A 22,229-nucleotide genomic window follows, 5' to 3' on the forward strand; every position below is an offset into this window, starting at 1 on the left:
TACCTCGATAACCCAGTGTACGAGTTGTACCTCGATAACCCAGTGTACGAGTTGTACCTCGATAACCCAGTGTACGAGTTGTACCTCGATAACCCAGTGTACGAGTTGTACCTCGATAACCCAGTGTACGAGTTGTACCTCGATAACCCAGTGTACGAGTTGTACCTCGATAACCCAGTGTACGAGTTGTACCTCGATAACCCAGTGTACGAGTTGTACCTCGATAACCCAGTGTACGAGTTGTACCTCGATAACCCAGTGTACGAGTTGTACCTCGATAACCCAGTGTACGAGTTGTACCTCGATAACCCAGTGTACGAGTTGTACCTCGATAACCCAGTGTACGAGTTGTACCTCGATAACCCAGTGTACGAGTTGTACCTCGATAACCCAGTGTACGAGTTGTACCTCGATAACCCAGTGTACGAGTTGTACCTCGATAACCCAGTGTACGAGTTGTACCTCGATAACCCAGTGTACGAGTTGTACCTCGATAACCCAGTGTACGAGTTGTACCTCGATAACCCAGTGTACGAGTTGTACCTCGATAACCCAGTGTACGAGTTGTACCTCGATAACCCAGTGTACGAGTTGTACCTCGATAACCCAGTGTACGAGTTGTACCTCGATAACCCAGTGTACGAGTTCCACCTTGATGAGTTTTTTGATTGTGAATTTTGTTATTTTTAATTCCTGTGAATAAAGTTAACCTAAAATCTCTTCTCCTTTCAAATCATATCATGTACAAGTCAAAGGAATGGTGTCCAAAATATTTTTTGTGAAAATGGCTCGGTGGGGATTACAAATCTTGAAAAAATTTCAACTGTTTGTTGTTCTTTCACTCATGAACCGAAGCACCAAGAGACGCCAAATTTAGGGGGTACTCACGTTAGAATCTCGACAAGGTTTTAAGTGAAGGTATGTTGGCCTTGAAGGCCGTTTTGAGACTCAAGGCCATGATGAGGTGAATATTGGGATGTGGCGTAAGGTAGCAATGAAAAGGTAACCACCAAGAGGCCAAAAACCCCAAAGCTTTGCAATGTACAACACCTCCTGAAACGCCCACTTTCTTATGAATTATTTTAAATCGTGAGTACTTTTTCCTCTGCAGTGCAAAACTCAAATCAAGACATTATCATGATTATTCGACTTTAATTTCTCACAAAGGAGTGACTGCATGTAAAAATAAGGTTAAAATTCCCCGACCATGGGAGAAGGGAACCCCCAAACCCCCCCCCCCCACCCAGTCTCTTCACTTCCTCGCACCAGGGGTCCTTTCTATCGCACCTCTTTTTCTTCTCCTTCGGTGAGCAAACATGACATATGTTATATTTGGTGTGGATTTGCTCGAACATACAAGTGGAAATCATCAGTCAGCTCCTGACCCTCATCGCGAATGGAGGGGGTGGGGGGGGGGTCTGTCATCACTTTACCCGAGGTACTCCAGGTCGTTTGTAATATTTGGTGGAGATTATGCCAGCCATTTTTAGCTCACCTGGAACAAAAATTGTCCAGGTGAGGAAAAACCATTATGTGTTGTCCATTAGTCAGTTAGGCAATATGTAAACACTTCGAACTTCTCCAAAACTACACACACGAACTTGACCACAATCTTCATCACCCAGATCAGGTCAGGGATGGGAGTATGCGCCAAAACAGCATGTTGCTGCATCCACTTTCTGTTGGTACTCCAGGGACTTCCATCAGGCCATCCCCCAGGCAAATGTCTGGCCCAGCCCCATCATCTTGACATGTTGATCAATCTGCTGTAACCACGAGGAACGTGGTCAGCCTATTGGCCTCCTCCACTGACGAGGCTCCTTCGCTGAGAGAATCTGGTGAGCAGGATCAGCGTCAAGAAAATGAGTCACATGTCCATACAGCTGCAGCTGACGATCACGGATTGTGCAGGTAACAAACCTCATTTGAGTCTCTCTCAGCAACCGCTCGCTGGACACAACGTCAGACCAGCGATAGCCAAGGATTCTCCGAAGAGACCCGGTACCAAACGAATTGAGTTTCCATCTCTCCTGGACTCCTGGTCGGAGTCCAACTCTCGCATCTGTAGAGCAACACTGGAAGCACCAAGGAACTGAAGACCCAGACTTCCATCCTCCCATACAGGTACTGGCATTGCCACACACCATGATCCAGTGAATCCATGACTCCCCAGGCCCGACCCAGACATCGATTGACCTCTGGCTCACAGCTGGCAGAGACATGAATATCACTGCCGAGGTAGGTGAATCTCTCCGTGATCTCAACATCCTCACCACAAACAGGAACAGACAAGATAGCAGCATTTAAGATGTCATTGAAAGCCTGGATCTTAGTTTTGACCCAGGGAACCCGCAATCCCAGCAGCTCCAACTCCTCATTCAGCACCTCGAGAGCCCCCAAAATGATATCTCTAGTCTCAGCAAAGATGAATGCATCATCTGCGAAATCAAGGTCAGAGATCTTGACATTCCCAAACGATGCACTGCAGCTTGATCTCTCCAACATCCTTCATAAAATCTCATCCACGCAAGCGCTGAAAAGTGTGGGGGCCAGTACACACCCCTGATGAACTCCAGTAACAACTGGAAACAAGTCAGAGATGGTATCACCACATCTCACAGAACTCTCAGTACCAGAGTGTCGATCAGAAATCAGAGAAGTTTTGGTGGCACCCATGAAGACCAAGAATCCTCCAGGAGGAATCCCGATTCACTGGATCAAACGCTTCACAGAGATCAACACAGGCTGCAAGCAGCCCCTGCCGAAACTCTCGTCGATGTTCGGTGAGGACAAAAATGGCAAGGATACAGTCAATCGTTGACCTCTTTGGTGCAAAGCCTGACTGCTCTGGGTGATGGTGCTCAAGCAGATGGTGGAGAACCCTATCAAGAATTATCCAGGCAAAGAGCTTGCCCGGTACTGAGCGCAGTGTCACCCCTCGGTAGTTGTTACAGTCTGGCGATCACCCCTCCCTTTCCAGAGAGGGGCAACAAAGCCCCACTTCCAGTCAGTTGGGTTGATGCCTGTGTCCAGACAGAGCACAGAACTGCATGCAACGACATGAGTACAGCATTTTCCAACAGCCTTGAGAAGTTCAACATGGATGCCACAGATCCCAGGAGCTTTACCCCATTTGAACCGGTTCAGCACAGCCTGTGTTTCCACAAACGAAGGTAGACCACAGTTGATTGGAGGGTCAGCAACAGGGATAATAACATCACCAACATCCAACTCAACAGCTGGGGGATCAGCCTGGTCCAGCCGCTCAAAGCAACCGGCCCAGCGGGTGTTCACTTCAGAATCCTCTGTCAAGAGCCCACAACCCTATGCTCGAAATGCAGTACACCGAGGGATGGGCTTGGAGGAACGTGACGCGCGCATTATTCTGAAAGCAGGACAAGAATCACCTGTCCACAGGTGATGCTATACTCCCTCACATTTGGTCTCCTTGTCCACCCTCAGCGTGCGTACAGTTTTATACATCAACTCCCTTAACAGCTCATCTCTGCCATTAAGCCTGGCCCTGCGACTGGTCAATGGTCTCCACTGTCCCATGAGACACAATATTCTTCTTCACCTTCAGGTGAGTTCCAAGAAATCCACTGGCAACATCAAGGATGGTAGTCTTGAAGGCACTCCGCAACTCCTCAGGATTCCCCAAAGCACCAAGACCCCCCAAATCCCCACTCAGCCACAATGGGCGGCAGCCATGCATGCTCCAACATGCAGCGCCATCTGAAAAATCCCTCCGGTCGGCTCGTTTCGTTCGGGCTTGAATCACGATTCGGCATCCGGCTCGCTAGACAGCCGCACCGTCTCCACTACCTCGACCCGTGCCGCCGGCTCAGGTGCGAGTTCGGACGGCGCACCGGCAGGACTTTCACAATGCACACGTGCCTCCTCACACACAGAAACAAACACACACACCCCCATGGAGAGGTTCCTCATGAACGCCATGTTCACCACCTGTACCGTTGGGCGGTACGTACCTGTCTTAGGCAATTGCCGACTCCACCTCCTGATCGGGGAACTCCAACTGCTCCCGCCGCACGGAGGTGCATCCCTGTGGGGTCACGCGTTCCCTGCACGAATCCCTCACCACACGTGCCCCAATCTCCTCTCTTCCCATTTCTGTTGCTTGTTTTGTTTGTAAATATATTCTCACGATCCGGCTCCATAAATAAATTGCTAACTGACTCATGTTCCGGCTTTGTACGTTCTCCCTCAAGCCTGCTCTCCCATTACCCGTCATGGCGCTGGCCCCAGGGTTTCCCCTAAGTTGCCCTTGGCCTGACCAGCCGCCATTTCACGCTGTGTGTCCCTCACGCAGGCCTCGTTCTTTCTCCTTTCCTCGTTCATTTCCTCCCACATTACCTTGATCTCGTCTGCCATCCTCCCATCCATCCGTTGCATATCACCCTTTACCTGCACCAACTCCACCTCCATGTCCTTCTGACCTGCCTTCATCTCCTCCTTCATTTCAATGCTCATTTTGTCTTGTCCGAGTTCCAAACGTTCCATCACCTGTTTCATCATTTCCATTAACTGGTTCGTATCCAGTGGCTTTGGTGAGGCCGATCTGCGACGATGCGGTGTGGATTCCCAGGGAAGCTCCACGTCAAGTTGGCGGTGGGGGTCCCCGAACATCATGAGTCGCTTTTGCCCATGTAGTTATCTCTTGCTATTCCTCCAGGGAAAGATCTCCCTGAAAGCTGCCATCCTGCGACATGGATGTTTCTAAAATTGTTGTACCAAAGTCCACCTGGAGCAGCTCATCTTGGTCCGCCATAGTCCACACAAATAATTAAATAAAATTTCGTTCCCGAACCTGCTCTTCATTTCGGGGGTGCGTTCAAGCACACCCCAGGTCTGAATCCCACTCCTGAAAACATGAAAATTTTCATCATACTCAGTGGTGTAATAGGTCCGAGTCTGGGAGGTGAGCGGTTCAAACCCTGGCCGGGTCATGCCAAACACTTTAGAAATTGTCCGTGCTGCTTCCTTGCCAACACTTATCATTTAAAGATACATTTAGGGAGATCGAGCAATCCAAACATTGTACAGGCTGATCCTGCCTTCAAATTCCCCAAAAAGGAACTTGTATTATCATTATAAACCGGTTTGAACTTCGGCATCACGATGCTTGTTGCGTCAGCGCAACTCATTGTTGCCCCAGCAACCACACAAACAAGTGACGTTCTCAACCTTTGAGGCTGTGCGCTTCGTCCAAGCAGCGTTTTCTGAGATCTCGTCAAATATAATTGAGAGATAAGAAGGAAAGGAAGCAAATGAGTGTTGTGATAGGAGACCAAACAAGGAGGAGGAGAGAGGAGGTGATTGAGAGAGTTATGAATGGAGGAGATCAAGGTACTCCAAACACACCTGGTTGATGTCCGTAATCAACAAGTTCACATGAATATTCTCATTACCATCAATATGTTTTCACTCCATCACGGATAAACTACTGACAGTAAAACAAATTTGTTCAGTGGAGGACGTTCGAATATTATCATTGAAATGTCCTCGTGTTATAATGTGATGGAAATGATCATGATGTCCCCGCATGGAGGAACCTGAATCAAATTGAACCCCCACATCCCCCTCTCACTTCACCTTGCTTTCATCATTGATTTTATCCTCGTCGTTGAGCAGATCGAGATGCCACCGATACGCCAACGTGAGGAGCGCACCAAGAGATCCCTGAACGCCTTCATGGTGTTTGCACAATTACACTGACACAAAATGGCCAACGTGATGCCAGGAGCAAGTAATGGGGAGGTGAGCAAAGCCCTGGGGGTGACGTGGTGCTCCCTATCAGAACAACAACAACAATAACGACCCTTCGACAACGAGGCAAAAAGGTTGGAAAGTGAACACCACAAGATGTATCCCGGTACGTGTGAGTTCAACATTCCCCGTTCGGGTAAAAAACCCAAAGAATGAAAAACAAATTTTCCATGAGCAACTTTATTAATGGATTAAATCAAAATGTAAAAGTTGTTTTGGTCCGAGAATAAGTCCTTGCCCTTTACATTCCTGATGATGGACAAAAAATATATTATTTTAGTGAGAAAAGTCGTTCAATGTGGGTGAGACGGGGTATGTTGAGTTACTTTTCACATGACTTACTCCCATTGCCAGAGGAGTAGATGACACTTTCAAACAATGGTGCCTCGGTGAACCTCACATAAGTTGTGTGTCCCCAAGAACCAAGATATTTAATTCCATCAGGACTTTAGTCCTGAAGCAATTTGACCTTTTGTCATGAACTTTCCTTTAAGGTCGTCACGATCAATCATCTCCAAGAAACCAATAAAATGATAAACTTGAGATTTCCGACAAAATTTCACCAAAACACAATCACTGACAACATCGATCACATCATCTTGATCAAATTTAACCAATACAATACATAATCACCGAAACATCGATCACATCACGTAAATCAAATTTAACCAATGCAACACATAATCACCAACAACATCAATCGCATCATATTGATCAAATTTACCAAAACAGTGAATAATCACCAACAATATCGATCACATCATCTTTATCAAATTTACGAATACCATACATAATCACCCACAATATCGATCATATCATCTTTATCAAACTTACCAATACAATACATAAATCACCCACAACATCAATCATGTCATCTTTATCAAATTTACCAATGCAATACATAATCACCTACAATATCGATCACATCATATTGATCAAATCGAACCAATACAATACATAATCACCCACAACATCGATCACATCATCGTCATCAAATTTACCAATACAATACAAAATCACCAAAAACATCGATCACATCATATTGATCAAATATAATCAATATAATACATAATCACCCACAACATCAATCACATCATCTTCATCAAATTTACCAATACAGGACATAATCATCAACAATATCGATCACATCATATTGATCAACTATAACCAACACAATACGTAATCACCCACAACATCGATCACATCATCTTCATCAAATTTACCAATACAGTGCATAATCACCAACAATATCGATCACATCATATTGATCAAAATTAACCAATACAATACGAAATCACCCACAACATCGATCACATCATCTTCATCAAATTTACCAATACAGTTCAAAATCACCCACAACATCGATCACACCATATTGATGAAATTTAACCAATACAATACATAATCACCCACAATATCGATCACATCATCTTCATCAAATTTAACCAATACAATACATCATCACTGACAACCTCGATCACATCAAATTGATCAAATTTAACCAATACAATACATCATCACCCACAACATCGATCACATCATCTTCATCAAATTTACCAATGCAATACATAATCACATACAACATCGATCACATCATATTGATCAAATATAACCAATACAATACATAATCACCCACAATATCGATCACATCATATTGATCAAATATAACCAATACAATACATAATCACCCACAATATCGATCACATCATATTGATCAAATATCACCAATACAATACATCATCACCCACAATATCGATCACATCATATTGATCAAATATAACCAATACAATACATAATCACCCACAACATCAATCATATCATCTTTATCAAATTTACCAATACAATACATAAACACCCACAATATCGATCACATCATATTGATCAAATATAACCAATACAATACATAATCACCCACAACATCAATCATATCATCTTTATCAAATTTACCAATACAATACATAATCACTGACAATATCGATCACATCATATTGATCAAATATAACCAATACAATACATAATCACCCACAATATCGATCACATCATATTGATCAAATATAACCAATACAATACATAATCACCCACAACATCGATCACATCATCTTCATCAAATTTACCAATACAGGACATAATCAGCAACAATATCGATCACATCATCTTCATCAAATTTACCCATACAATACATCATCACTGACAACCTCGATCACATCAAATTGATCAAATTTAACCAATACAATACATAATCACCCACAACATCGATCACATCATCTTATTCAAATTTAACCAATACAATACATCATCACTGACAACATCGATCACATCATATTGATCAAATTTACCAATACAGGGCATAATCATTAACAATATCGATCACATCATATTGATCAGATATAACCAATACAATATGAAATCACCCACAACATCGATCACATCATCTTAATCAAATTTACCAATACAATACATCATCACTGACAACCTCGATCACATCATCTTAATCAAATTTAACCAAGACAATACATGATCACCAACAATATCGATCACATCACCTTAATCAAATTTAACCAATACAATACATCATCACTGACAATATCAATCACATCATGTTGATCAAATTTAACCAATACAAAACATAATCACCCACATCGATCACATCATCTTTATCAAATTTACCAATGCAACACATAATCACCTACAATATCGATCACATCATATTGATCAAATTTACCAAGACAGGACATAATCAGCAACAATATCGATCACATCATATTGATCAAATATAACCAATACAATACGTAATCACCCACAACATCGATCACATCATCTTCATCAAATTTACCAATACAATACATAATCACCGACAATATCGATCACATCATATTGATCAAATATAACCAATACAATACATAATCACATCATCTGAATCAAATTTACCAATACAATACATCATCACTGACAACCTCGATCACATCATCTTAATCAAATTTAACCAAAACAAAACATAATCACCCACAACATCGATCACATCATCTTTATCAAATTTACCAATGCAACACATAATCACCTACAATATCGATCACATCATATTGATCAAATATAACCAATACAATACATAATCACCCACAATATCGATCACATCATATTGATCAAATATAACCAATACAATACATAATCACCCACAACATTGATCACATCATCTTTATCAAATTTACCAATGCAATACATAATCACCAACAATAGCGATCACATCATATTGATCAAATATATCCAATACAATACATAATCACCCACAAGTCTCTTTTGCCCATGTAGTTATCTCTTGCTATTCCTCCAGGGAAAGATCGCATCATCTTTATCAAATTTACCAATGCAACACATAATCACCTACAATATCGATCACATCATATTGATCAAATATAACCAATACAATACATAATCACCCACAACATCGATCACATCATATTGATCAAATTTACCAATCCAATACATAATCACCCACAATATCGATCACATCATTTTGATCAAATATAACCAATACAATACATAATCACCCACAACATCGATCACATCATCTTTATCAAATTTACCAATGCAATACATAATCACCTACAATATCGATCACATCATATTGATCAATATAACCAATACAATACATAATCACCTACAATATCGATCACATCATATTGATCAATATAACCAATACAATACATAATCACCCACAACATCGATCATATCATATTGATCAAATATAACCAATACAATTCATAATCACTGACAACATCGATCACATAATCTTTATCAAATTTACCAATACAGTGCATAATCACCAACAATATCGATCACATCATATTGATCAAATATAACCAACACACGACGTAATCACCCACAACATCGATCACATCATCTTATTCAAATTTACCAATACAATACATCATCACCTTCAATATCGATCACATCATATTGATCAAATTTAACCAATACAATACATAATCACCCACATCAATCACATCATCTTCATCAAATTTACCAATACAGTACATCATCACCAACAATATCGATCACATCATCTTCATCAAATTTACCAATATAGTTCAAAATCACCCACAACATCGATCACACCATATTGATCAAATTTAACCAATACAATACATAATTACCCACAAAATCGATCACATCATCTTAATCAAATTTAACCAAGACAATACATGATCACCAACAATATCGATCACATCATCTTTATCAAATTTAACCAATACAATACATCATCACTGACAACATTGATCACATTATCTTAATCAAATTTACCAATACAAAACATCATCACCAACAATATCGATCACATCATCTTGATCAAATTTTACCAATGCAGTTCATAATCATCAACATCGATCACATCACCTTCATCAAATTTATGCAATACAATACATAATCACCAACAACATCGATCACATCATATAAATCAAATTTAACCAATAAAATACATCAATCACCAACATCGATCACATCATCTTGATCAAATTTCACCAATACAATTCATAATTACCCACAACATCGATCACATCATCATGATCAAATTTATTCATTAATTCACAGAATTTTGGGGGTAAATGACTTCCAAAAGTTTTAATCATTCCAATGCACTGAATGTGCAAAAATATCATTGTTGCGTTTGATGGGGGACTTGAAGGTAAGATGGAGGAGGGGAATGCTCCCCTTCTGCCGGCATTAATTTCAGGATTGAATGAAATTGGGTATGTCAAAATCACACGTTTAAATGGGTCACACTGAACAATGCCCGGACACCACCCAGAGACCTCTATGGGGGTGCAGGGGCTTTGGGAGGAGGCCAGCATGAGGGAAGGGGAAAGGATTGGAAGGAAGGGCGTTTTCCTGGAATCTTATCAAAAGCAACGCCAGTGTTCATGCCTTTATTTAACTTCCACATTTTCCACGAGGTCGAGAATCTCTTCACCTGAGATGAATTGTGGAATTATTCCAAGCAACAGATCCGACTTCTGAAAAAACAAAACATCCTTTGATTTGTCCAATTTGTACATTCCTTGACAGCCCTTCCTCTCTTCAATTTGCGGAGAGTTGCATGGTGGTGAAAGGGGTTTGGGAGGAGGGTATTGTGAGGGGAGGGAAGGCAGCGTGTGGGAAAGGTGAGGGTATCAAAAGGGGAGGGCAGGATACATCAGGGGAGGGCAGGTAGCAGAAGCGGAGGGAAGGCAGCATAGCAGGGCGTTACCGGGGCGATAGCATGCACCCAAACAGCAATGTTTTCTTTTTAACCACGGTGTTCTCTCAAACCAGATGGGAGCATTCAAATCTTCAAACCCACACTATCTACCCAACAAAGGCTTCCCTGCATGCATGCTTCCCTCCTCCCCAAACACATTTCTCCAACCTCCTCCTGGTCCATGCTTACCTTGCTCATGCACCAGCGATATCCACCACACACACGTACCCAAGCATGCAGGCGCACACACACAACACACAAACACACACACACACACACACACACACACACACACACACACAAACACACACAAACACAGTCACTTGTACCCATTTGCACCACGTCCGTGTGTGCTGTCTCCGAACCTCTTCGTTTTCAGCAACTGCCGACTATTAATAATTGCAGCGACTATTAGTATCTTTATGTTAATATTTTGTGATGAAAGCAGATCACACAAAACGGTAAAAAATTAAACTGTGAAAATTAAATTCTGGACAGATTCAGGCTGTTCACATCCCATTGATCTTTTGACAGACCTGTCAAGAGATGGCAGGGCACTCAATAAGAAATTTAACAGAGAGAGAGAAGAGGAAAATGGAGGGGAGACAGGGGACTAAAGCAGCAGCAGGAAAGAACAATGGGTGCATGGAAAGGCTAAGAGAGTTGGCATTCGGCCTTCAGCAAAGCAAAAGAAGGTACAAGTTCCAATAAAATACATTTAATTAAAATATGTTTGATAATCGGTTCCAATAGAAGAGTTGCAGAGAAATTAATACATGTCACTAATTGAAACAATAATTGACAGGTGCAATAATCAAGGAAAACAGGTGCAACAGTCATTGACTACAATTTGTGTGCATCGAGTTCATTGTTGGTCACATTTGAGCAGATTAATCATCGAACGACCATTTAAAAAGGAAGTCTGCTTCAACAGTAGCTCTATTTCTCGCCCCCTTTTGGAAGTTGGCTCCTCGACGATAAAAGCTGCTTATCAACCTCAACATCAATAATGAGTTAATTTTAACACATCGTTGCTGATCCCCGAACTGTTTTCATTTCCAGGATGGGTGAACACACCGAAACAAAAAAACAACAAAGGCATTTTTTTGGGGGTGGTCACCAAGCTTTGAAGACCCCTCAACAGCAGCCAAAGAGGTACATTTTAAAACTCATCGTCTCACATGGATATGATTATTGACAGCAAAGATTGACACAAACTTCTTCCATCATCGATCTTTATATTATGTTTTCTCAGGTCAACATGCTCGTGCACAAACTGCCTTTGGGGAGAAACTTACACACAGCTTGAACTTTTTTTCAATGAACACCCCCATCTTCTTCAACATGTCATTCAACACTTCAAGCAGCAAACAGATTCTACCGAGTTTCTGCCATCAGGTCACCTGATTCAGGCTCCTGAACATCCTCCAATGTCACTTCACCTGAACCGGTTGCTGACCTGCCTCCACATTATATAAATATATATATATATATATATATATATATATATATATATATATATATATATATATATATATATATATATATAGGACTGTTTAATAAAATTAACCAGAAATGATTTATGGATTTGGTGAAATGGGTTTTCATTTGAGGGTTGGGTTTGAATGTGAGGGTTGGGGGTTTAATGTGAGGGTTGGGGGTTTAATGTGAGGGTTGGGGGTTTAATGTGAGGTTTGGGGGTTGAATGCGAGGTGCAACGCAATGGGAGGGTTCTCCCCGGGGTTTGGTTTCGATGATAATAATTAAGATCTCAACAGAGACCTCTTGTTATGTTCTCCTGAGCTTGGTCCTCTCGTGCTCACAGTGACGTGACAAAGAAGTGTGAAACTCCAACCTCTTACCTAAAAAGGATACATCTGTTGAGGTCATGATTTGAGGTGTGACGTCATTGCTTCTTTAAATTATTTGTTTGCTGAACTTCCTGCAAATAAAATGAACTTCAAACATCTTCATCATTCATATCATATAATTTACAATCCAAGAAACTGTAAAATATGAACGACTTTTAAAAACTCATCAGTCTATCTTTTGGTTAAACCTTTTTCAAAATGTGATTTGCACTTGAAAATTCTTCCAATATCACCAACCTGAAACTTTGGATTTCTCGAGTTCGTCTCCTTCTCCTGTTCTAATTACCTCCATCAGTGAATGTGGAACGAAGTTATGTTTTCACTCCTGTCTGTCTGTCTGTCTGTCTGTCACACGATTTTTCATCACAGTTTCATCTCCACACAAAAGCTAATTACCCGACTTTGTTATCTCTTGCGGCCGCAGACATCAAAATAGGTACAAAGAGGGAGAGCATGCGTACTCTCTCCTCATATCAACAAAACACGTTCATTTAATTTTAACCTCCCTCCACTGTGGTTTTACACAACCAGCTGAACCAAAGCTCCAGCTGTTGGTGTTCTCACAGTTCAAATTTTCTGTTCTGTGCTCCTGCGCAATTTCCTGGCCATGTTTGGCTTCCTCTGCAGGCTCACTCAAAATGGAGCATCCCACTCAACAACAAGCTCACACGAATATTCTCATCACCCTCAACATGTTTAAACTCCAGCACGGATAAACTACTGACAGTAAATCAAATTCGTTCGGTGGAGGACGTTCGGGTATTATCATTGAAATGTCCTCATATTTTCATGTGATGGAAATGATAATGAATGTCCCCGTATGGAGGAACCTGAATCAAATTGAACCCGCACATCCCCCTCCAACTTTACCTTGCTGTCATCATTGATTATATCCGAGTCGCTGAGCAGATCGAGATGCCACCGATACGCCAACGTGAAGAGCGCATCAACAGACCCATTAGATTGTAACATTTCTGTTGCTCCGACTCCATCTCCCCAAAGCAGACCTTGCCACCACCAATCTTCATTGTCCACTACTTTTGAGTTTCCCCACATTATGACAATATTTGGGTCACACTGGGCTCTACTCCACAGGTTGTTGTAATACACAAACTGTAAAACAGCCCACATGGTAAACTGTGAAAACGGTATATCAGAATTCAATACGACGCGATGAAACAACTTCATCAACGTTCTTTCAGATCACCCCTTGTTTAAAGGTCATTGATGAACCAGCTGGGTTTATACTACAATTAAATCAGCAATTTAAGAGTAACTAATTCTTCTGAGACAAGCTCAGATTCTGAACCTCAAAAATCCAAATCGATATTTTAACCTTTCATCTAAATTAGAGCTCACAACGTCTGGAATTACAATACAGGTGTGTTCTCATCCCATGGTCACTGGAGTACCCACAATCATTTATCTCAGGAGGTTTTAGAAAGGGAAACGTTCTACCTCTGGAGTCCCACTGATTGGAAAGTTATCGCACCAACCATTCTTGCTGGTTCAGCCCTCCTTACAAAACCCACCCAGATAAGTTACATCATCATTATGATGATTATTATTATTACTATTATTATTGACCCTCGAATCAACTGTGGTCCACCTTCGCTTGTGGAAACACGGGCTGCGGTGAACCAGTTGAAACGGGGAAAAGCTCCAGGGATCTGTGGCATCCATGCCGAACTTCTCAAGGCTGGTGGAAATGCTGCACTCGTGTCGTTGCATGCAGTTTTGTGCTCTGCCTGGAACACAGGCATCATCCCAACTGACTGGAAGAGGGGCCTTGTTGTCCCTCTCTGGAAAGGGAAGGGTGATCGCCAAGACTGCAACAACTACCGAGGGGTGACGCTGCTCTCAGTGCCGGGCAAGGTCTTTGCTCAGATAATTCTCGATAGGGTTCGCCACCATCTGCTTGAGCACCAGCGTCCAGAGCAGTCAGGCTTTACACCAAAGAGGTCAACGATTGACCGTATCCTTGCACTTCGTGTCCTCACCGAACGCAGACGAGAGTTTCGGCAGGGGCTGCTTGCAGCCTATGTTGATCTCTGTAAAGCGTTCGATTCAGTGAATCGGGATGTCCTCTGGAGGATTCTTGGTCTTCGTGGGGTGCCACCGAAACTGATCGATCTGATGTCTGAACTCTACTCTGGTACTCAGAGTGCTGTGAAGTGTGGTGGTACCATCTCTGACTTATTTCCAGTTGTTACTGGAGTTCATCAGGGATGTGTACTTGCCCCCACACTTTTCAGCACTTGTATGGACTGGATTCTAGGGAGGATGTCGGAGAGATCAAGTTGCGGTGCGTCATTTGGGAATGTCAAGATCTCGGACCTTGATTTTGCAGATGATGCAGTCATCTTTGCGGAGACTTTAGACATCCTCTTGGGGGCCCTCGAGGTGCTGAATGAGGAGTCGGAGCCGTTGGGATTACGGATTTCTTGGGTCAAAACTAAGATCCAGGCTTTCGGTGACATCTTGGATGCTGCTGTCCTGTCTGTGTCTGTTTGTGGTGAGGATGTTGAGGTCGTGGAGAGATTCACTTACCTTGGCAGTGATATTCATGTCTCTGCTGGCTGCGAGTCAGAGGTCAATAGACGTCTGGGTCGGGCCTGGGGAGTCATGGATTCACTGGATCATGGGGTGTGGCGCTGCCGGTACCTGTGCGGGAGGACGAAAGTCCGAGTCTTCAGGTCCTTGGTACTTCCAGTCTTGCTCTATGGGTGCGAGACTTGGACTCTGACCAAGGATCTGAGACGGAGACTTAATTCCTTTGGTACCAGGTCTCTTCGGAGAATCCTTGGCTATCGCTGGTCGGATTTTGTGTCCAACGAGCGGTTGCTGAGAGAGACTCGGATGAGATTTGTTACCTGCATAGTCCGTGAGCGTCAGTTGCGGCTGTATGGACATGTGGCTCGTTTTCCTGACTCTGATCCTGCTCACCAGATTCTCTCAGCGAGGGAGTCTCATGAGTGGAGGAGGCCAGTGGATCGACCACATGCCTCATGGTTGCAACAGGTTGACCATCATCTCAAGGAGATGGGGATGGGCCTGGCATCTGCCTGGAGGATGGCCAGACGGAGGCCCCTGGAGTACCGGCGGAAAGTGGACGCAGCGACATGCTGTTCTGGCACATGTTCCCATACCTGACCTGATCACCCACCCTACCCATATCCCAGATCGTCATGACGACACTGCCAATACTTTAGATTTATTCTTCACTTCCAATCCGTTGCATTGCAACTACAATTTCACCTCCAATTGGTTCTTCTGACCACAATCTTGTGAACATCACTTTACTCAACACCACTTCCTCTCATCCGACTGCTCCGATGAAATGCCAGTGTTGGCATTTTAATAATGCTGACTGGACTGGTTTACAAAACTTTTTTTCTGACTTTCCCTGAAAAGACGACAGCCTGTCCTCCATGAGCGATCTCTCTATCTCTGCTGAACGTTTGGTTGAGGTGATTTTTGCAGGAATGGAGACTTGGATCCCTTTCTCTTTCAAATCTATCTCTTCAACCAATTCTTGGTTCAATTGTTACGAATCTGGAAGCCATGAGCACTCAACATACAGGTCCTATAGCTCAGTTATTTTGATAAGTAAATGTGGATAGATAGCTCCCTTTCCCTTGTTAAATGGTTAATTAAGTGTTCATGAACTGTGGAGTTATTTTGACAGTCAGGGTTATATTTTATTTTAAATCAACTATAACTACAACAGCAGCATCACCCTCACCTTCACCTTCACCTCGCTTCCTCACACCGACGCCATGGCCTACGTGTGTGTCGGCACGTACGTGGGCGGAGTCCAATGTGCGAGGCGGGGTTTCTTTGGGGCATTGGCATCTTGGATTTCACACCAAATATGGGCATGGCGCCCCTCTCAGCCAATCGGAGGGGTGCGAGCGAGATTGCTGTCAGGCAGCCAATGAGAGAGGGCCACGCCTGAACGGACGGCACGAGAGAGAAAGAAAGAAAAGGAGAGCCGAGGATAAGTGTGGCGGATCTGCTGGAAAAAAAAAGAGGAGAGTTTTGGTTGTCGGGACGAGCGCTGAGCTGAGCTCTGGACTTTAATCTCTCGCGCTGGCGCCTGTTTCTTCGGGCTGTTTCCTCGAGCACGTATTCTCGATTATTATTCGACTACACATTACATTATTCTCGACTACACATTACATTATCATCAACACATTACACTGATAATTATCATCAGATCACGTGACATATGATATGATAATCATTCATGAGAATTGTGACACCTCGTACTCACTCACCTCATCGATTCGTGCTGCAGAGCTCATATTCGCCTGGTAGTGATAATGGGCGGCGGAGACTGTTGTTCGTGAAATGAAAATCCTGTTCTTCTTATTAAACTGGACAAAAATGTTGTTTCCAGCGAGAAATTCGGCACAGATTAATATATTCAATCCGTGAATTCGGATTGGCAACGCAACATGGCGACTTGAGTCGAGAGGCCGTTGCTGGTCGAGGTTATTATAACAAGTCCGTGACTAACACCCAGAATCTCGTGAAGCGACTCTCAAACTCCCGGGATATGGTTGCTTAGCAACCTCGTGTCTCATTTTGAATAAACTGTTCGTTGATTGTTGAGTGATTCAATTACCTGTTCAAAGGTGAACCAAATGTGCCTTTGTGATGAATACTCTTCTTCATCGTCGTCACGCAGTCATAATAATCTTCCTCAGTCATAATATGACGTCATAGTCATAATCTTATTCGTAATAATATTCTTCCCAACAGTCATGGAGTCGCAAAGATAAATAAATTTATTTATTCGGATGCAGCCCGTGCCTGCTTGGCTGCATAATTTTCTGGGGGCGTGGCTGTGCCGCTAATGCAGTGCCCCCGTTACCTGCATGCTGGTACTCGTTTTGCAAACCTCAGAAGGATGGCAGACTGTCAACCCGCCTGGTGTTAATTCAACGCACCGACAGGGGCTTGAACTCGAGACCCTAAGGCCATAAGCCAGCCACCCTATTATCATCTTCAGCCAAATAGATAATAGTTAGCGACGGTTGTGGAGTAAAGTTAGTGAGGATTTTGGAAGTGGTGACGGTGCAGTGTGTGGAGGCAGTGGTGATGGTGCAGCGGGGACAGGCAGTGGTGGAGGTGCAGTGTGTGCAGGCAGTGGTGATGGTGCAGCGAGGGCAGGCAGTGGTGATGGTGCAGCGGGGACAGGCAGTGGTGATGGTGCAGCGGGGACAGGCAGTGGTGACGGTGCAGCGCAGACAGGCAGTGGTGATGGTGTAGTGAGGACAGGCAGTGGTGATGGTGCAGCGCAGACAGGCAGTGGTGATGGTGTAGCAAGGGCAGGCAGTGATGATGGTGGAACGAGGACAGGCAGTGGTGGAGGCGCAGCGGGTGCAGGCAGTGCTGGAGGCGCAGCGGGTGCAGGCAGTGGTGGAGGCGCAGCGGGTGCAGGCAGTGGTGGAGGCGCAGCGGGTGCAAGCTGTGGTGGTACAGCAGGTGCAGGCACTGGGGGCAGGCAGTGGGTGCAGTGGGGGCAGGCAGTGGTGACGGTGCAACGAGGACAGGTGGAAGTACAGGGGGTGCAGGCAGTGGTGGATGCTCAGCGGGTGCAGGCAGTGGTGGAGGTGCACTGGGTGCAAGCAGTGGTGGTACAGCGGGTGCAGGCAGTGGTGTATATTCAGCAATAGAAATTGGTCGAAACGAGGTATGGGAGACAGTTTTTGTGGGTGATGAGACAATTAAATATGTAGATTCTTCATTCTGCAGGAAGGATCGGAGACATAGAATTCTGTGTAGTTTTGAAGGAGCGGGAGTTCGGGACATTGAAGGAAGGGTAAACGATATTGTATCGGGTCACGGCAGGAAGAAGTTGGTTGTGGTACACCTCGGAGCAAATGATGTCGGGAAAGTTTACTCGGAGGTTTTGAAAAATAGACACAGGATAGTGGGTAACCGGTTGAAAGCAAAGGGTTGTGAGGTCATGTTTTCTGGGATTCTCCCAAGATTAGGAAACTCTATAGAAATTATGATCAGAGCAATAGACATCAACCAATGGCTGGAAGAATGGTGGAGGGAGGAAGGTTTTACATTGAACAAGCAGTGGGAATCATTTCGGGGACAAAGGCAGTGTTTCCAGAGTGATGGCCGGAAATTAAATAGAAAGGTTCGCAGTGGGAATTGAGGAAGGAATTCAGGCTTTTTATGTCAGCGGAGGGTGGGGAAGCTCAAAAGGAAGGAACGGATGAAGTAATTGGGATGAGTCAGGCCAGGCAGGAAAATATAATTTCTGGAAGGGAAAAGTTAAACATATTCAATACCAATGCCAGAATTTTAAATAAGATGGAAGAACTTGAAGCCAAAGTAGATCGCGAAGAGTACGATATAGTTGCAGTGAGTGAGACATGGTTTTAGGAGGAGAGAAACTTGAGGACAAGATGAGAAGGCCAAGGTGTATCCAAGGCATCCAAGAAAGGTTTAAAATCCCAAAAAATCCCACGGCCGCGACATACAGAACAGAGGTCCGCATGGTGGCGCCCGCAGTCCGTGTGTCATCGGGCCAACAGGACGAAGATGTTCCGTTTCACACTTTATGACGTCACAATGTGCTGCACCATTCACTATGACATTCTATTGTGAAGCATTCTTTATTTGAAAAATATTTATTTGTTATTTTTATCATAAATATTTGAACATTTTTGACATCGACACCAATAAGATATTTTAATTTTGGAGGATTTCAATATATTTTAAAATGTAAAATGATATTTTAAAATGCTGAATTTTTAGGTGGTACGAGAGAATCTTGGAGATATGATGTGCCCAAGATGGGTCTCCATGATGGTGTCAGGACCAGGAGCTTCAGAGAACAGACCTTTCCCAAAGGGTGAACCAAAAATGAATTGTGGGATTTGCAATCCGGTGTTTATGAAAGGACAAAATGAGAATATGTGTTGTGATTGAATTAAAAGTTGTTCATGGGAGATGACCTGCAGTTGGTTGTTTTCTTGAGATTGGCAAAGAAGAATGTTGCTGCACCCTGCCTGAGCTCAAGATGAGGAAGTGTCCTGCACAGTATGGAGTCATCTACAAAGTGATATTTTCCATTTATGAAGAAAGGTCTTTGATGTTAATCAAGAACAGAATGGTCCCAGAACGCGACAGGGAGGAGTACTGGCCTCGAGAGTTGGAGCAGAACGAACCCCAGAGCAACCGGATACCTGGCAAGTGTACGGGAATGTGATCAAAAAGTTCATATCCATAATTAACAATCTTTTACACTTCTGATAATTACCTCCGCCACTGAAGGGGAAGGAGGTTATGTTTTCACCCCTTTCTGTCTATTTGACATTAGTCTTTATGATGATGGGTGAACGTTCAAGACGACATCGCCACGTTCGGTGGGTTTCCCTTCAAGATGACATCACCATGTTCGGTGGGTTTCCCTTCAAGATGACATAACCACGTTCGGTGAGTGGCTCTTCAAGACGACATCACCACGTTCGGTGGGTTTCCCTTCAAGACGACATCACCACGTTCAGTGGGTTTCCCTTCAAGACGACATCACCACGTTCGGTGGGTGGCTCTTCAAGATGACATCACCACGTTCGGTGGGTTTCCCTTCAAGACGACATTGCGACGATTGGTGGGTTTCACTTCAAGATGACATCACCACATTTGGTGGGTGGCCCTTCAAGATGACATGACGTTCGGTGGGTGGCTCTTTAAGATGACATAGTCACGTTCGGTGCGTGGCTTTTCAAGATGACATCACCATGTTCGGTGGATGGCCCTTCAAGACGACGTTGCCACGGTCGGTGGATGGCTTTTCAAGATGATATCGCCACATTCGGTGGATGGCCCTTCAAGACGACATTGCTACGTTCAGTGAGTGGCTTTTCAAGATGATAGTCACGTTCGGTGGATGGCCCTTCAAGACGACATTGCCACGTTCGGTGGATGGCCCTTCAAGACGACATTTCCACGTTCGGTGAGTGGCTTTTCAAGATGACATCACCATGTTCGGTGAGTGGCCCTTCAAGACGACATTGCCACGTTCGGTGGATGGCCCTTCAAGACGACATTTCCACGTTCGGTGAGTGGCTTTTCAAGATGACATCACCATGTTCGGTGAGTGGCTCTTCAAGACGACATGGTCACGTTCGGTGGATGGCTCTTCAAGATGACATCGCCACGTTCGGTGGGTGGCTCTTCAAGATGATATTGTTGTGGTTGTGGGGGTAGATTGAGTTATTTAATCGGAAAGTTAGTATTGAATGTAGTTGTTTGGAGACATGGAGACATCTCGATGCAATTAAGCAGGGAGACTGTGAGCTTAAGTGTTACGTGTCACCACACAAGGGGTGGTGCGGAGTCAATTAGACATGGATTAAGAAAAAGTTCCCCCAGTATGTAATTGCCCCCTGTAACCTATTCCTACGTTTTTGCATTTACAATTGAGCCAAACGTGCCGAGCAGGCAGAAACCCCGCCTTCCCGGGTTTCGTGCGAGCAAGCTACGCCTTGCTGGTGGGTGGCCCATTTTTTTTTTCCACAGAAAAAAAGATGACGTCATCAGTCACGAGAGTCGGCAAGCATATTGTTTTAAAAAAAAATAAACCTTCAAAAATCTTCTTCTCTCTCAGAAGTGGCTGAACAGATCGAGAAAAAAAACTTTACATGCATGACCGCCTATCCAGGAAGAACAGAAGGTTCACACATATGACATCATAGGTCACATGGTTTGGCAGCCATATTAGATTAACACAAAAAACCTATTTTAAGAAATCGTCTCCAGAACGGCTGCACAGATCGAGGGGAAACTTCAGAAAAATGTTCCCCAAGCCAAGGTTGTACAACTTTGTTGAGCAATAATTGATAGGTCACATGGTTTGGCAGCCATATTGGATTGAAGAGAAATATTAAATTCCGTTTTCTCTGGAACCGCTTAATCGATCAACATGAAACTTTACAATTGTGATCTCGTGGTGATGCAGAACACATGTTCTAAATTTCAGCTTGATCAGACAAACGGTCTGGCAGCCAATAATTATTAATTTTTTTGATCTGGGTTATTTTTCATGTTTTTATGATTATTATAATTATTTTTTTGAAAAAGGCTCAATTGGCTGTGTCTGGATGGGGGGTTTTTGTTGACACTGTCGAGGCTCGTATGAGAGCAAACACACAACGTACAACAAGGGGAGCAGGAGTCAAGAGGGGTGGGAGAGGGAAGGGAAAAAAGTGTGCAACAGAGATACGAGGAGATCTGTGGAAGGTAGAGGGATGGGGTGGGGTACACAGGCAAAACAAGATGGACACTCCAGGGACTTTCAGGTCCTTGCA

General features: G+C 43.6%; 1 protein-coding gene across 11 annotated transcripts in view; it reads right to left on the bottom strand.

Annotated features, from left to right (window-relative positions):
* The window catches only part of LOC147023943 (uncharacterized), a 209,820-nt gene that overhangs the window by 7,672 nt on the left and 179,919 nt on the right, over positions 1-22,229 (bottom strand). The window contains exons 1-4 of one of the 11 annotated variants that reach the window (XR_015060468.1): positions 16,643-16,740; positions 13,762-14,004; positions 13,129-13,232; positions 11,723-12,962 (exon numbers count right to left, since the gene is read on the bottom strand). Coding sequence is in view for 1 of the 11 variants with exons in the window: in XM_085889990.1 (XP_085746116.1) it covers positions 12,784-12,882; positions 13,762-14,004; positions 17,172-17,198 (369 nt within the window). In the remaining 10 variants the exon portion in view is untranslated. Of the gene's footprint in view, positions 1-11,722; positions 12,963-13,128; positions 13,233-13,761; positions 14,005-16,636; positions 16,768-17,171; positions 17,932-22,229 lie in introns of those variants that run through there. The other 10 variants (XR_015060467.1, XR_015060470.1, XR_015060466.1 and 7 more) reach the window with 10 other exon arrangements.

This window comes from Eptatretus burgeri, chromosome 7, assembly GCF_056783735.1.
Source record: "Eptatretus burgeri isolate ZD-2024b chromosome 7, Ebu_testis_v1, whole genome shotgun sequence".
In the NCBI taxonomy this organism is placed as follows: Eukaryota; Metazoa; Chordata; class Myxini; order Myxiniformes; family Myxinidae; genus Eptatretus; species Eptatretus burgeri.